Source organism: Globicephala melas, chromosome 2, assembly GCF_963455315.2.
Source record: "Globicephala melas chromosome 2, mGloMel1.2, whole genome shotgun sequence".
NCBI classification, from domain to species: Eukaryota; Metazoa; Chordata; class Mammalia; order Artiodactyla; family Delphinidae; genus Globicephala; species Globicephala melas.
Window position 1 is genome coordinate 68509169 of NC_083315.2, and position 14466 is coordinate 68523634.

Genomic DNA, 14466 nt, shown 5'->3' on the forward strand with positions numbered 1-14466 from the left:
CTGGGCCGGCTCTGGTGGTCAGGTTGTCTGGAAGCTTTAGCTACCCACAAACCCATTCTATGAGGCTCTTCTAGGCTACAGAGAGAAGCCCCAGCTTGTGCACTGTCTTGTAGGTCTGCTCACCGTGTTTTCATTATCCATGAACAGTGATAATATGGAAGGTTTGGACAGAGAAAAACCCCATGGTTCATCAGTGACTTCTGACTCCAAGTTTGACCTTTAAACAATTTTTAAAATACATCCACCTACATTGCACCGTCTATCAGATTATTCCTCTGCTCTACGGAGGGAGGGTATCTCTTTGTGGCCCACCAGGAAACTGAGGCTCAGGATCTTAGTTGGGGCTGCTGCAACAAAACATTATAAACTGGGTGGCTTGAACAACCAGTTCTGGAGGCCGGGAAGTCCAAGATCGAGACCCCAGAAGAGCCAGTGTCTGGTGAAGACCTGCTTCCTGGTTCGTAGACCATAGGCCATCTTCTCGCTGTGTCCTCACGTGGCAGAAAGAGGGTTGGAGAGTTCCCTGGGGTCTCTTTTATAAGGGCACTGTTATAGACTGAAAATGTGTGTCACCCCAGAATTCATATGTTGAAACCCTCCACTCCAATGTGATATAATAGGAGGTAATTAGGATTAGATGATGTCATGAGGGTGGAGCCTGCATGAATGGGATTAGCACCCTTATAAGAGTCACAAGAGAGCTTGCTTCCCTTTTCTGCTCTGAAGATACAGTGAGAAGTCAATTGTCTATAACCCAGAAGAGGGCCTTCACCAGAACTTGACCATGCTGGCACCCTGGTCTCAGACTCCAGAACTGTGAGAAATAAATTTCTGTTGTTTATAAGTCACCCAGTCTACGGTTGTTTGTTATAGTAGCCTGAACAGACAAAGACAGGCACTAATCCCTAAGACAGGACCCACCATATGTTCAAATTTCAACATATGAACTTTGGGGGGACACAGACATTCATTCCATGAAACTTTTCTATGTCCTTTACAAACATTAACTAATTTAATCCTCATAACAACCCTATGAGGTGTTGGTACTATTATCTGCCCCACTGACAGAATGGGGAATGGAGACACAGAGAGGTTAATTAACTTCTCCATAGTCACACAGCTACTAAGTGGCAGAGTTGGAATTTGAATCAGGCAGCCTGGCTCCAGAATCTGTGCTCTTAATTGCCATGATTTGCTGTCTCTCTCTATTACATTCCTACATACTAGTGTTCCACGGTCTGCTATCTGTATGCTCTTGGCAAAAATCACTTAAATTCTTGGGAGCCTCAGTTTCCTCATCTGTGAAGTGAGAATGGTGCCACCCAACTCACAGGATCAAAAGAGACTGGGTAAAAGCAAGTGCCCTGGGAACTGCAAACCACTATACATATTGAGGGATGAGTATCCTCCCTCCATTCCCACACTCTAATTTTCACCCTCCAGACCTGCCCATCCAGAGAGGGCCACCCCTGCCACCCGCCCATGTCCATGCGGAATCAAACAGCTCCACATCCATTTGGCTTCGGTGGAAAAAACCAGACTTCACCACAGTCAAGATTGTCAACTACACGGTGCGCTTCAGCCCCTGGGGGCTCAGGAATGCCTCTCTGGTCACCTATTACACCAGGTGGGAAGAGGGGGCTGATGCTGCAAAGGGGGAGGAAGAGCAGACGGTGGGGAAGAAGGCAGCAGGTGGTGATGAGGAGAGGGGACCTGGGGGTTCAGGGACATTTCATGACTCATGTGTTAAACTGGGGGCACATTGAGGGTCTGATGACCAGATGGTGCCAGATGGAAAAGGGGCGTCCATCCAGTCCCATCCCCTCACAGGAGAGCCTTGTACTCAACCCTAGGAAATGTCACGCAGGACAGACCTATTTCTTCAACCTCACGTGACGGGGAAGAGACAGCCCAGCTGCTGTCCTGAGAGGTCCCCAGTTAAATGGGGAGACAGAGACCCTGACCTGGGGAGCTGTTTGTTTGGCAGAGGAAACAAAGCATAAAAAGAAATAGATATATACAGTGGCAGCTGAAGTAAAATTAAGTCAAGGAAAAGAAGCATCAGAGACGGTCCCTTGGGTAGAGAATGATGTGGATTAATCCAGGAATGTTTCCTGGAAGAGGGGCCTGGCTTGGGGATTGGACATGGAGCCTGACACATCCAGACCCCTCTGTAGGTCCTCTGCATGGTGTTAGTGGCCCCCGTGGGGCTGGGGTAGGGGAGTAGATTTGGAGGGCCCTGCCCTGCTAGGAGGGTGTGCCTGAGAGCCCTGGTCACGTTTCTTGCCTTGGCAGCTCTGGGGAAGACATCCTCATTGGCGGGCTGAAGCCATTCACCAAATACGAGTTTGCGGTACAGTCCCACGGCGTGGACATGGACGGGCCTTTCGGCTCCGTAGTGGAGCGCTCCACCCTGCCTGACCGTGAGTGGCCACCAGTCCGTCTTTCAGGGAACTCCTTCTTGCCCCAGCATCCCTCTTGGGAAGCGCCCCTCAGAACCCCATGAGTGTCCGTCATTTGCTCTGCATCTCTGTAGGCAGTCCTGTGCTGGTCTTAACCGTTTACTCACAGACATCATAACGTAAGATTTAGAGGAGTGGTTTGTTTTAAGAGGCTGTGGGAAGACCTCAGCGAGCTGTGAGGGGGGCCAGGTCTGGAGGCAGGCGTCCTGGGTTCTGCCTTTGGGTCCCCGTCGTCCCCCTGACACACACTGAGACTTAGGCAGTCCCCTTCCCCACGAAGGGCCTGTGGGTCCTCATCTGTCAAAAGAGAGGATGGGACCATTCGCTTTGCAGGTCTTTGACTCTGGAACCCTCTGGAAATGCATCTGAAGACAAGTGGATTTTTTTTTTTTTTTCGGTACGTGGGCCTCTCACTGTTGTGGCCTCTCCCGTTGCGGAGCACAGGCTCCGGACGCGCAGGCTCAGCGGCCATGGCTCACGGGCCCAGCCGCTCCGCGGCATGTGGGATCTTCCCGGACCGGGGCACGAACCCGTGTCCCCTGCATCGGCAGGCGGACTCTCAACCACTGCGCCACCAGGGAAGCCCGACAAGTGGATTTTTGTTCTCACAACAGAGGCTCTTTGGTGCTTCCAGTCCTAAGACTGCTCACCTTTCTATTGACAGACCTCTGTCCCTGACCTGAAATAGGAAGACACGTGTAGGGTAGGGTGGGGAGGCCCTCTACCCTCATGGATTCACTTTTTTAAAAACTGCTTGCAAGTTGTTTCTCACCCATGCATGACTTCAGTTCTTATGGTCTTAAACTGCGTGCGGAGTTTAGGGAGACCCTGGTGTTTTCTCCAAGGAGACTGTATGATACTGGATCCCCAGCACAACTGACCAGGCTATAGAGGGGGGAATGTTTTCTCCTTTCGCAGGTGGGGAGACTGGAGCCTGAGAAGCAGAAAGTCACCTAGGATCAAGGAGGGTTCTGGCAGCCCGTGGTGCTGTGGCTCTGTTATGCCTTAGAGCCCTGGGTCCCCATCCCACCCTCTGTTGGGCCTCGAAAACCTGAGCCCCCAAATCTCTGTCCCTTCCCAACACACCAGCCACCTTGTGTCCCTCCTTCTCCCCCTTCCTCATTCACTCCCACCCCCCAGGATCAACTTCTTCTCTGAAAAAAAAACACAAAGCCTTCCAAGGTGCTGCTTCTCCCACTGCGGTTCCCCAGACACTGAGGACTTGTGCCAGGGGCAGGTGTAGAGGCTACCCAGGGTATCAACCAACTTTACCTGAAGATTTTGGGTGGCAAGGGAAGTTAGGAACTTTAAATGATAAAGTATTTCAAACACTATTTTTATATTAAATGTTACCACGGAATAGATTAATTTAAAAGAAAAGGTAAGCCTTCCAAAAACTTCTGAGCTCTGCCCCCAGGTCCCTAGAATACCAAGGGTTGAAGACAGTGTCAACCCTTGGAAGTATTTGGGTGTGGAAGTTTGAGGAGCTCTGCTCCAAGGAGTAGAAAAGAGTTTCTGAGAGGGGAGGAATGGTGGTGAAGCCCCCTCCTCAACTGTATTCCAGAAAGTCCCCAGTGAGAGACCAGACCTCATTCTGCTTTGTGGTTTGTGGTTTGTTCCAGTGAAGGAGGAAGCAGGGAGGCTATGTCCTTGTGCCCTGGCTCCCAGCTGCCCCCAGAGCTGGGGCTGTCAGTGACCCTGCCTCTCCCCGTCTCCCCTCCTGACCCCCAGGGCCCTCCACGCCCCCATCTGACCTGCGCCTGAGGCCCCTGACGCCATCCACCGTTCGGCTGCACTGGTGCCCCCCCTCGGAGCCCAATGGCGAGATCGTGGAGTATCTGATTCTCTACAGCAGCAACCGTACCCAGCCTGAGCACCAGTGGACCCTGCTCACCACCGAGGGTGAGGGCTCGCGCCCCACGGCATCTGAGCAAGAGTTTCCCCACCCTCTCCCCACTTTCCAGCCTCCCCAGTGGCTAGTTAGTAGTGAGCTTGCCGCTGAGGTTTGTTCTAGGAGGAGCAGCCGGAAGCTACCGCCTGAGCGGGAGAAGCAGATTCTCTCAGGGCCACTTCCCAGCCCATCCCTGCAGCCCACCCCGACCCAATTCACCAACCCTGCTCTCCCTGCCTTCCCCACGCCCCCCCGCCAGGAAACATCTTCAGTGCTGAGGTCCACGGCCTCGAGAGCGACACTAGGTACTTCTTCAAGATGGGGGCGCGCACGGAGGTGGGGCCTGGGCCCTTCTCTGGCCTGCAGGATGTGATTACTCTCCAGGAAAAGCTCTCAGGTAAGAGGCAGGAAGGCAGGAAGGGGTGGGGTCCATCCTGGGGCAGCCCAAGCTCTCCAGAGCCCCCCCACACAGACACACACAGTTGACTTCTAACCCTCAAGCCATCTCTTCCAAGGTCCTGCCTCTGGGCATGACTACACTTTCATTGTTTTGGACAAGTGCCCTCTTCACCTGGTGTGGCGAGGACAAATTTGGAGGGAAGATGGGTGTGGTTCAGTGGTGATTCAGTTGAGAGGTCAGATTTGCGGGAGACTGGCTTGGTTTCTTTAGGAGATTGCTTTGGAGAACTGGCTTAGAAAGGTGATGAGATTTATGGGGTGGAGGTCTTGGGCAATGGGACTGGCTACGTAATCAGCAGGGCCCGGTGTGAAAGGAAAATGTGGGGTCCCTTATTTAAAAAGGAGGAAGAACTTCCAGATGGTGACAGCAGAGCATTAAACCAAGCCCAGAGCCCTTCTAAGCATGGGCCACGTGCCCCTGCAGGTGTTGCACACCTGCAAAACCAGCCCTGTTAGGAAGGCAAGAGGTGTGTTTCACTGAAAGGCCAGGCTGATGGGGAGGAGCCACAACTTCTGTATGTCCAGTGAGAGGGAGTAGTGGTGGTCTTTGTGAGTCCATGGGGCCCTCCTGTCCTTGCATGAGAAGATTTCACATGTCCAAAGGTTGAGGCTCAGGCCAGGGGTCTCTGGAGGAAGCCGCAAGTCCAGGTCTATGAACCCTGGGTTCTCTCCCGTCCTCCATCCGTTCTGTCTCCATCTCTCCCCCGCCAGACTCTTTGGACGTGCACTCCGTCACGGGCATCATCGTGGGTGTCTGCCTGGGCCTCCTCTGCCTCCTGGCCTGCATGTGCGCTGGCCTGCGCCGTGGCCCCCACCGGTGGGTGAAGGACCCAGTCTGACCGCACAGAGGAGAGGTTTCCAGAAGGGCTGCAGAGATGAGGGAGCAGGGAAAGTGGCCATGACTTGCTCTGGGCACTCCCAGGAGCCCCATTAAAGTTGACTCTGGGATGAAGGGGTTGGGGGTGATGACCTCATGAGAGTAGGGGGTGGGTTTAGGGAAGCCCCCCAGCATATTCCCTCAGCAAGGGCAGGCGTAGGTAGAGCTGCCTCTCTGCCGCTTCCTTGGTAGCTGCCAGCATCTTGCAGAGAGGGACCCCAAATCTCCAGATGCCTGGAGCCAAGGGAGGAGGGACCCCAGTGTAGTGTCCCAGCTGTTTTGAACAATCCCAGAATTTCTTATTCATTGCACAGACCAGGAAATTAAGTCTCAGAGATGGGTAGGAACCTGCCCAGGGATACAGGCTGGACTAGATACCAGTCTCACCCCCACCCCTCTCTTTGACCACTGTGCTGTCCCCCATCTTCCCTTCCAGGGAAGCCCTCCCGGGCCTGTCCTCCATGGCCACTGCTGGGAACCCCACGCTCTACTCCCGAGCCCGCCTTGCCCCCCCCAGCCCCCCGGCTGCCCATGAACTGGAGTCCCTTGTGCACCCCCGTCCCCAGGATTGGTCCCCACCGCCCTCAGACATCGAGGACAGGGCTGAAGTGCACAGCCTTATGGGTGGTGGCGGTCCTGACTGCCGGGGTCACTCCAAGAGAAAGGTGAGCCTGGGTAGGTCCGAGCCCCACACTGTGGCTCATGCCCAAATAGGACACCAGGGGGCGCGAGAGCGCAATGTGTGACCCCGTGAGAGAGCCCCTTCCCTCCTCCCCCCTCCCCTTCCTGGGCCAGCTGCAGAAGAAAAAGCATACTCTCCCTCCTCCTTGAAAGGGTTGGGAGGGCAGGGAAGCAGATGGGCCTCCATCCCCGGCAGAATAGGTCAGCCTGGTTCTCAGGAAGGAGGGGAGGGCCCCCGATGGGCTGTCTGCGGTTGACTCGGGATGGCCAGAACACCAAGATCCCTCCTCATCCTGGGAGCTGGGGAGACCTCTAAGACCCGGCTCTCCCCAGTATGGGAAAAAGAGGCTGGTCAGTTTGGAGGTGGTCAAGTGGGACCGGGATCCGGATAAGGTGGGCCCACACAGGGCAGGTCCCCTCCATCCTAGCAGTGGTGGCTCATCCTGCATTCCCTGACCAGCCAGCTCAAACCCCTGAGTCTTTCCCCATCCTTTCCCTGCCTCTGTGGTGAAGGAGACCCTGCCTGGCTCAGAAACCTCTGGGCTTTTCTGCAGGAGGATCTTTCTATCCTCAAATTCACCCCCAGACTCTCAGCCCATTCTGTGCTTCTCCCTACAGCCTTGGGGAGGGAGGTAGCAAGGGGGCCAAGAGAGTCTGTGAAGGGAGCTCCATACACTTACCTCTCATACTTCACAGTCAAGCTCTCAGTGCTCCCACTTTTCTTCCTGTGCAGATCTCCTGGGCTCAGCACGGTGGGCTGAGCTGGGCAGGTTCCTGGGCAGGCTGTGAGCTGCCCCAGGCAGGCCCCATGCCCTCTCTGACCCGGGCGCTTCTGCCTCCTGCTGGAACCGGGCAGACGCTGTTGCTGCAGGCTCTGGTGTATGACGCCATCAAGGTCAGCGTCCCGGGAGGAGGGGGGAGGGAAGGAGAGGAGGGTCCCCGCGTTTGTGCAGAGCAAGTAGTGAATCCTCTGGAGAGCCCTGGTGGTAACTTCCCTGGGGCTAAAAGTCTAGCCAGCAGATCCCTGGAGCCTCTAAAGGTGAGTGGATGGAGGGCAGGTCAGTTTGGGAGAAGCTGTATTTCTCTGGGTTGGGGACAAGCCTTCCTCTACCTAGACGTAAGTGGGCCACAGCAGAATTACGTGGCTCTGACGGTGCACCCGGCCTGAGTGCACTCAGCCCTTCCCCCTGTTCACTGAGGCCCTGGCTGAATCTAGTACTTCCGGAACTCCTCAGCAAGGGCAAATGCGTAGTATTTCCCTGCCTTCCCAGGGATCTGATCGTCATCTCTTTTAGGACAGTCACCGTTCTTCCTTTACCAGCTCCCATGTCATGTATAACGGGCTCTGGGCTGGGGGTCAGTCTCTCTGCATCCCAAGAATGATGGCCGTCCTTCTGATGGTCACTCTCAGTGATGGTTTTGTGTTCTCTTCTCTGACCAGGGCAATGGGAGGAAGAAGCCGCCCCCAGCCTGCAGGAACCAGGTGGAGGCCGAGGTCATTGTCCACTCTGACTTTAGTGCATCCAAAGGGAACCCTGACCTCCACCTCCAAGACCCGGAACCCGAGGATCCGCTGCCTTCAGAGGCTGCTGACCTCACTTTGGGTGTTATGAATCTCAGGCAAGGGGCAGACTGGCTGGACAGGGAGCTGGGAGGGTGCGAGCAGGCAAGCCCTGGGCCAGACAGACTTACCTGCCTGCCAGAGGCAGCCAGTGCTTCTTGCCCCTACCCGGATCTCCAGCCCAGTGAGGCTCTGCAGGAGGCCCCGGGGAACAGCTGCCAGCCAAAGGCCCCCTGCCCTCCAGCAGCCAGCCCAGGCCTGCCCAGAGCCCCAGTCTCCTCCTCTGCTTAGCTCCCTCGAGGGCACAGTTGGGGGCAGGCTGGTACGGATCATGGGACATGACACGGGTGGCCACACATGTACACGTGTCTGCCTGCAGGTACTGACCATCATCAAGCCCTTTGGAGCCTCCTAGGGTGCTCTGGCTCAGGGGAGAGGAAGAAGTGGGTTGTTCACTCTTCCCCACCCATGCTCTGTGACACGTGTGGTAGGCGAGAGACGCGTGAAGCACAGCTATACGTGCTGTACACGTGTGAAGCACGTGTGCGTGTGCTGGTTGGTGAGCTGGGAAACCTTGGCCCGGGCAGTGGTCACTACGGCCTACTCCGTCCTCCAGGTCAGGACAGTGCCCAGCCCTGTGGGCCCCCACCTCCGTCACCCAGCCTTTTATTACACACTCTGAGAGTGTCTCCAGTGCCCTGTCTGACAGAGACAGCCCCAGCCCACTTCCTGTCTGGCTGGGCTGAGTGCAAGCAGGCTCTGAATGCCTAACGCTTTAGCTGCATCACCTCTGCCATGTCCCCAGTGCCCAAATTGAGAGGGTGACTCTGGCTCCCCTCAGAGCAGCTCTGCATCTAGTGTTGTAATTGGGGAAGTGCCTGGTTTTGAAAATCTGCTTTCTCTTGCTCTCCCCTCCTTTCTCCCCACTCACTCCTCTAGTGTCTGTCTCCCAGTCGCCCTGCTCTCCCAATCCTAGCGCCCTTCTCTTCCTCCCTGATACCCTTTCCTTTACTCTCTGCGCTTTCTCTGTCTCCTCTTTCCGTCTGTCTCTGCTGTCTCTCCCACCTCTCCCACACTGTGTCATGTGGTTCTCCTGCCTGGGTTCAATCTCTGCATCCTCCCCTAACAACATGACTACCTCATGTCTGTTCAAGGCCAGAGCGTGACTCCTGTGTCTGCCATCCACTTCAGCCATCATCCTCCCACCCCCTTCCCATCTGTGCCTCCATAGGCCCCCTCCCCAGGCAAACTGCCTACCCCCAGTGCAGTTTGGAAAAGACCTTTCAGCTTCCCTTGCATCTTTCTGCCTGTGATTGAGATCGGAGGGTTCTCCTTGGAGGGGATAAATGCAAGTCATACAAGGGGGTTTTTGAGACAAGGAAAGGGGAACACGACCCAGAAGCTTGGGGTAAAATTACTCCCTCCCTTCTAGGCAGGCAGGCAGATTTGCTGGACAGAGGGGTTTGGGGACCTTCCTTGCCAGTTGAAAGTAGAAGGGTAGAAGGGGATGGAGTTCCATGGCCCCACCGCTTCCCACCCTGTGCACCTTGAACATGAGCTGACAGCATGGAGGTGGAAGGAATCTCATCCTCTTGCAGTGCTGGAAGGGAGGGCTTCACACAGGACAAGGGTGATGGGCTCTTTTCATTTTGTCTTTTCTTTAAATTCAATCCTGAAGTCATTTTCTGTTGACCTACCACACAGGGACAAGCTTGACTTCTGTTTCCTGTGGAGAGAAAACAAGGTCATTTATTTGATTTTGCACCTCAGCCTCTCATAGGAGCATCAAGTATGTGGTCTTTTCTCCCTGCATTCATCTTTTCTAACTGAGCAGCACATCAAGGGTTAACTCTGGCTTCTGGGCCAAATTAGAAATAACCAGTCTATCTTTCCTTTTTTTTTTTAAATGGCGAAATGTCTCTCAGCGGAGTTGCAGCTTTCTCAGACCCTTTCAGCATCTGTGTTTATTACACTCGGGTGTCACTCACGTTTGACATCCGCACCTACATTTCCTCCTCCTCCCCCTCCTTCAGGCAGCCTATGATAACACTAAAGATTATTAATGTTGGTTTTGTATCTCATTAGGACAGAATTGTCACTTGTACTATTTCTGTAGCATTCAGCGTTGCTGTGGCTAACACTACTGTATATGTTTCATCACTGCTCTGAAGGTCAAAAGCCTCATTTTATTTTGCTGGTTTGATTTTTTTATTTTCTAAAGGAAAAAAAAAAAAAAAACTGCCCTGAATTAAATGGCTGTTTTAACAGTAGGCTCTTAGCATTACACCACATAGTCATTTTTCATGTTCTTGTTTAACAGGCAGTAAGGTTCTGGTTTAAATTAAATAGCTGCAAATGAGACAATTTATAACCCATTAGGTTGGGTGGAAAATTGTTTCTCAAAAGCAAATAAGTAATAAATCTGGTATCTGCCTATAACTCACAGTTGATAAGAAAGTGGCCATTACTCACTAGCATTATATATGATTTGGGCTCTGGGTAATTTGGAAGTGTTAGGCTTGTGTCTTTGCAACAGCATTTTTATTAGAAAAGAGTCCATTGGCCTTTTACAGGGTATTAATCCCTTTGTCATCAACCATTGATGCCTTACGGTTTTTGAGTCTCATTTAAAAACCTTTTCTTGATGCATGACAAGTGTAATCGGTACCTGCTCATTTATTTGTCTGTAGTTTTGCTGTATTATTTAATGATTTTTCCAGTGTTTTTTTCTCTCCTTACAAGTATGATATTCTTTAGTGTTAAGCCAAGGCATTGATCATGTATCTGTCCCTATAATGAGTTAATAAACTATTTTCCAAAAATGTTCTCTTTTGGAACCAGATGACTAGAATTTCCTCAGCCTTTCTGCACGAGAGAATGTATTTCCTACCAGGATGGGAAATGTTGGTTTTTGAGGGAAAGAGCAGGTGGTTATAAGAAAGAACGGATCTATCTCTGAAAAAAAGGTAACCCTTGTACATTGCTGATGGGAATGTAAATTGGTACAGCCACTGTGGAAATCAGTATGGAGGTTTCTCACGAAACTAAAAATAGAACTACCATATGACCCAGCAATCCCACTCCTGGGTATATATCCAAACAAAAACAAAAACGCTAAGTTGAAAAGATACATGCACCCTACTGTTCATAGCAGCATTATTTACAATTGCCAAGATACGGAAGCAACGTGTTTCATCAACAGAGGAATGGATAAAGAAGATGCGGTAAATATATACAATGGAATACTGCTCAGCCATAAAAGAGAATGAAATTCTGCCATTTGCAGCAACATGGATGGACTTGGAGGATATCATGCTAAGTGAAATAAGTCAGGGAAAGACAAATACCGTATGATATCACCTATGTGGAATCTAAAAAGTAAACAAATGAATATAACAAAACAGAAACAGACCCATTAGACATAGAGAGTAAACTAGAAGTTACCAGTGGGGAGAGGAAGCGGAAGGGGCAAGATAGGGGTCGGGGGTTAACAGGTACAAACTGCTAGGTATAAAATAAGCTACAAGGATATATGGTGCAACACAGGGAATATAGTTATTTTATAACTATAAATGGAGTATAACCTTTAAAAATTATGAATCCCTGTATTGTACATCAAGTATACTTCAATAAAATAAAATTTTAAAAGAGAACGGGTTACTCAGAATCCTAGGATAGGAACCCTCCCCACCAAAAAAACAAAACCAAAAACGAACTGAACCATCTCCCTACCTCAACAGGCACTTCAGAAAAGCACCTAAACCTAGGAAAGATGCTTTCTTTGATGACACTCTTTTAGGCTCTTCGGGGATCTCTTTGCATCTGGACACACATTTTTTAACTTTCCTGGGTGCAAGGGAGGAGTGAACCACCAACTCCGGAGATTTGGGCTCAACAACTCTTCTTTGTTAACTCTGGTCTTCAGAATTGCCCATGGCTGCATGTTCACACATGTGGGCACTGTGCCTACAAGCTCAGAGACCCATCCTACATGCACTGTCACCTTCACAAACACCCTTGTGTCCATTAACTCAAACCTAAGCACAATAGTCACACACCAAACTCCACACTTACACCCCACACACATCTCAGGATCACAGCTGGCAGCTGCTCTGTTAAGATCTTTACAGTGCCTGGAGTGTGGTTGCTTTTCTACTGCAGGGAACCAAGAGCCAGAGGCTGCCCTGCCCAGGACCACCCCCAAAGTGGCTAGTGAGCCAGCCCCAAGTTAATTGACAGATCATAGGGAGAGATACTGCACATTTTGCATGCAGGAGAATAGCCATTATTTGCATATCACTCTCAGAGCAAGCGTTGTGATAAAGAAGAATTAAACACTTGTCAAAATGAATTTAAAATGACAGCATCCCAGGACACCAATTTGACCTCTCCTGAGTCTAGGACAAGCCAAGAAGGGGTTGTTGAGAATTCAAGCCCTGCAGGAGGGAGTTCCAGGACTTTGGGCCCACGGGAGGGCCCCCCCTCCCCTCCCTTTCCTATGGCCAATGGAAGCTCATCATTCCTGCCCTTCCTTATAATGAGATTGGTTTGGAGCTTCGGAGTGTGCCCGACCCTGAATTTCTCCATTGCCTCCTACTGCTTGCTCGTGTGTCTCAAGTCCTGCCTCTCAAGCTCACCTTCCAGTTGCTACTACAGAGTAAGGAGTCCCTGGGCTGCACAAACCCCATCACTAGTAAACTTATCTGATTTCTGGAGGCCTTTTCTTTACTCATCTGCACCAAAGTTAGTTTTATATATGGTTAACATTCCTGCTCCAAGATTCCGGAGTTGGTATCGAAAGAGAGATGTAATTACTCCTCTCCCAGACCAGTCCAATGCCAATAGCTGAGTGAGGCAGAGACTACTCTCTTTAAGCCTCCTTCTCCTTGAACTTAGTAGATGCTCAGTAATTTTGATGGACTAGCACATCATGCTGGACTCAACAGAAGATCATTTAATAGTGAGTGGCCGAGACTGAAGATCTCTGAGGGCCCGCATGGGGATGTATCTCCTAAGAGGCATGCCTATCTTCCATAACACTTCTTACCCGAGACTGATGCTGTCTCCTTTTATGTTCTCTGACATGAAACCTTGAGTCTTCTTTGTGGCGTAGAAATGTTACTGGGAATTTTAACTTTCAATATGCTTTCCCAGTTACCAGGCTATTTGTCATGACCTGTGTCCTTTAAATTTCCCTATGAGTGAGCAGGGGAGATATGATTATCTCTCAGATGAGTTCCAAGAGTGACTGCCTGGGTTTGCGGGTCTAAACAGCGGGCAGAACATCGGAACCGGGTCACTTAAGTGTTCTCATTGTCCTGTTGGTTCCGCTCTCCCAGGGCCTGGGATGAAGCTGCCTTCCCACTTCTCCTACCTCTGTCCACCCAAGCGGCAGAACTCTTCAGTCTGAAGAGGCCAGTCTTGCAGCTAAACGTCCTAGCCTTTGGCTGGAAGGACCGGAAACCAAAGGAAAACCGAATCTTTGACAACTTTGTGTGCAGCTTTTAGGGAATTATCTCGACAATATAGACTTGGACACGGTGCAGGAGGGCGCAGCAGAAAGAGTGGGTCAGAGGGAATCCCGCAGCTTTGCGGGTTTCTCCGCAGCCCAGACCCATTCGGCGGTCCGCTGGGTCTCCACTTCCCCAGTCGCCCCCAAGTCTGGGGCTGGTCCGCGGGGGAGGGGTACGGGGCTGCAGCTCAGGACGGCGCCCGCCGCTCCGGCCCCAGTTCAAAGCGCAGGGGGCGCGTCCGCCGCGCAGCCGGGAATGTCCGGCCGCTTAAAGCGCTCGCCGGCTCTTTTGTTCCCCAGACCGGGCCTCCGGGGAGAGGGGGCTGGGGGAGGGGACCGGGAGGGGAGGGAAGGGGGGGCGGCAGGCGGCGGGAAGAGGGAGGGGCGGGCGCGGGCGGTGCGAGTGCGGAGCGCGCACCCCGGGCGAGGCTGACAGATCGCCGGGGTGGGTGCAAGATGGCGCAAGCGGCCGCGCTCCCCCTGCGCCCCCGGCGCTCCTAGGCAGGCATGTGGCCCCAGCCCCCAGCCGCCCGGGCTCGGCCCCGGCCGGAGCCCCGGCCTCGGCCCCGGCGCCGGCCCCGCGGGACGCTGTGAGCCGCGAGAGGCCCCAGAGCCGCGCGTAGCCGAGCCGAGCGGACCGCGAGCCCCATGGCTGCTCCGCGCGCCGCGCCCCCGCGCTGCCGGCCCCGGCTCCTGCTGCCTCTGCTGCTGTTGCTGCTGCTGCCCGCACCGAGCGACGGTGAGCTAGGGCGCCCGCGAGCCGGCGGCTGAGGACCGAGCCCCGGGAAGGGCGAGAAGGGAGTAAGCGGGCGCGAGGGGCGGACCCGGGGAGAGCGGCGCGGACCTGCGGGTCGGAGGGACTTGCCCGAGAAGGGGAGACGAACGGGACGGGGCGCTGAGGCCGGGTTGCCGGGGGCGGCAGGGGAATGCTGAGGATGGAGCCCCCCGAAGAGAGACCGGCATTCCGTCCGCTGCGTCTCCAGGACTCAGGGCAGTGCCTGAGCCCGGACTGAGGAGCAAGGA

The 14466-nt window shown here is 53.2% G+C and overlaps 2 protein-coding genes across 8 annotated transcripts in view; both read left to right on the top strand.

The window, feature by feature from the left end:
- The window catches only part of IGDCC4 (immunoglobulin superfamily DCC subclass member 4), a 37801-nt gene extending 27055 nt beyond the window's left edge, over positions 1–10746 (top strand). For 2 of the 3 annotated variants that reach the window (XM_060294114.1, XM_030875248.2), the window contains exons 13-20: positions 1444–1627; positions 2296–2423; positions 4194–4364; positions 4613–4750; positions 5524–5629; positions 6126–6354; positions 7104–7265; positions 7812–10746. In XM_060294114.1, coding sequence (XP_060150097.1) covers positions 1444–1627; positions 2296–2423; positions 4194–4364; positions 4613–4750; positions 5524–5629; positions 6126–6354; positions 7104–7265; positions 7812–8222 — 1529 coding nt within the window. In that variant the 3' untranslated portion in view covers positions 8223–10746. The remainder of the gene's footprint in view (positions 1–1443; positions 1628–2295; positions 2424–4193; positions 4365–4612; positions 4751–5523; positions 5630–6125; positions 6355–7103; positions 7266–7811) is intronic. The other variant, XM_060294115.1, reaches the window with a different exon arrangement.
- A 3325-nt stretch (positions 10747–14071) lies between these two features.
- Positions 14072–14466, top strand: part of IGDCC3 (immunoglobulin superfamily DCC subclass member 3) — a 42200-nt gene continuing 41805 nt past the window's right edge. For all 5 annotated transcript variants that reach the window (XM_060294118.1, XM_060294117.1, XM_060294116.1 and 2 more), the window contains exon 1: positions 14072–14182. In XM_060294118.1, coding sequence (XP_060150101.1) covers positions 14092–14182 — 91 coding nt within the window. In that variant the 5' untranslated portion in view covers positions 14072–14091. The remainder of the gene's footprint in view (positions 14183–14466) is intronic.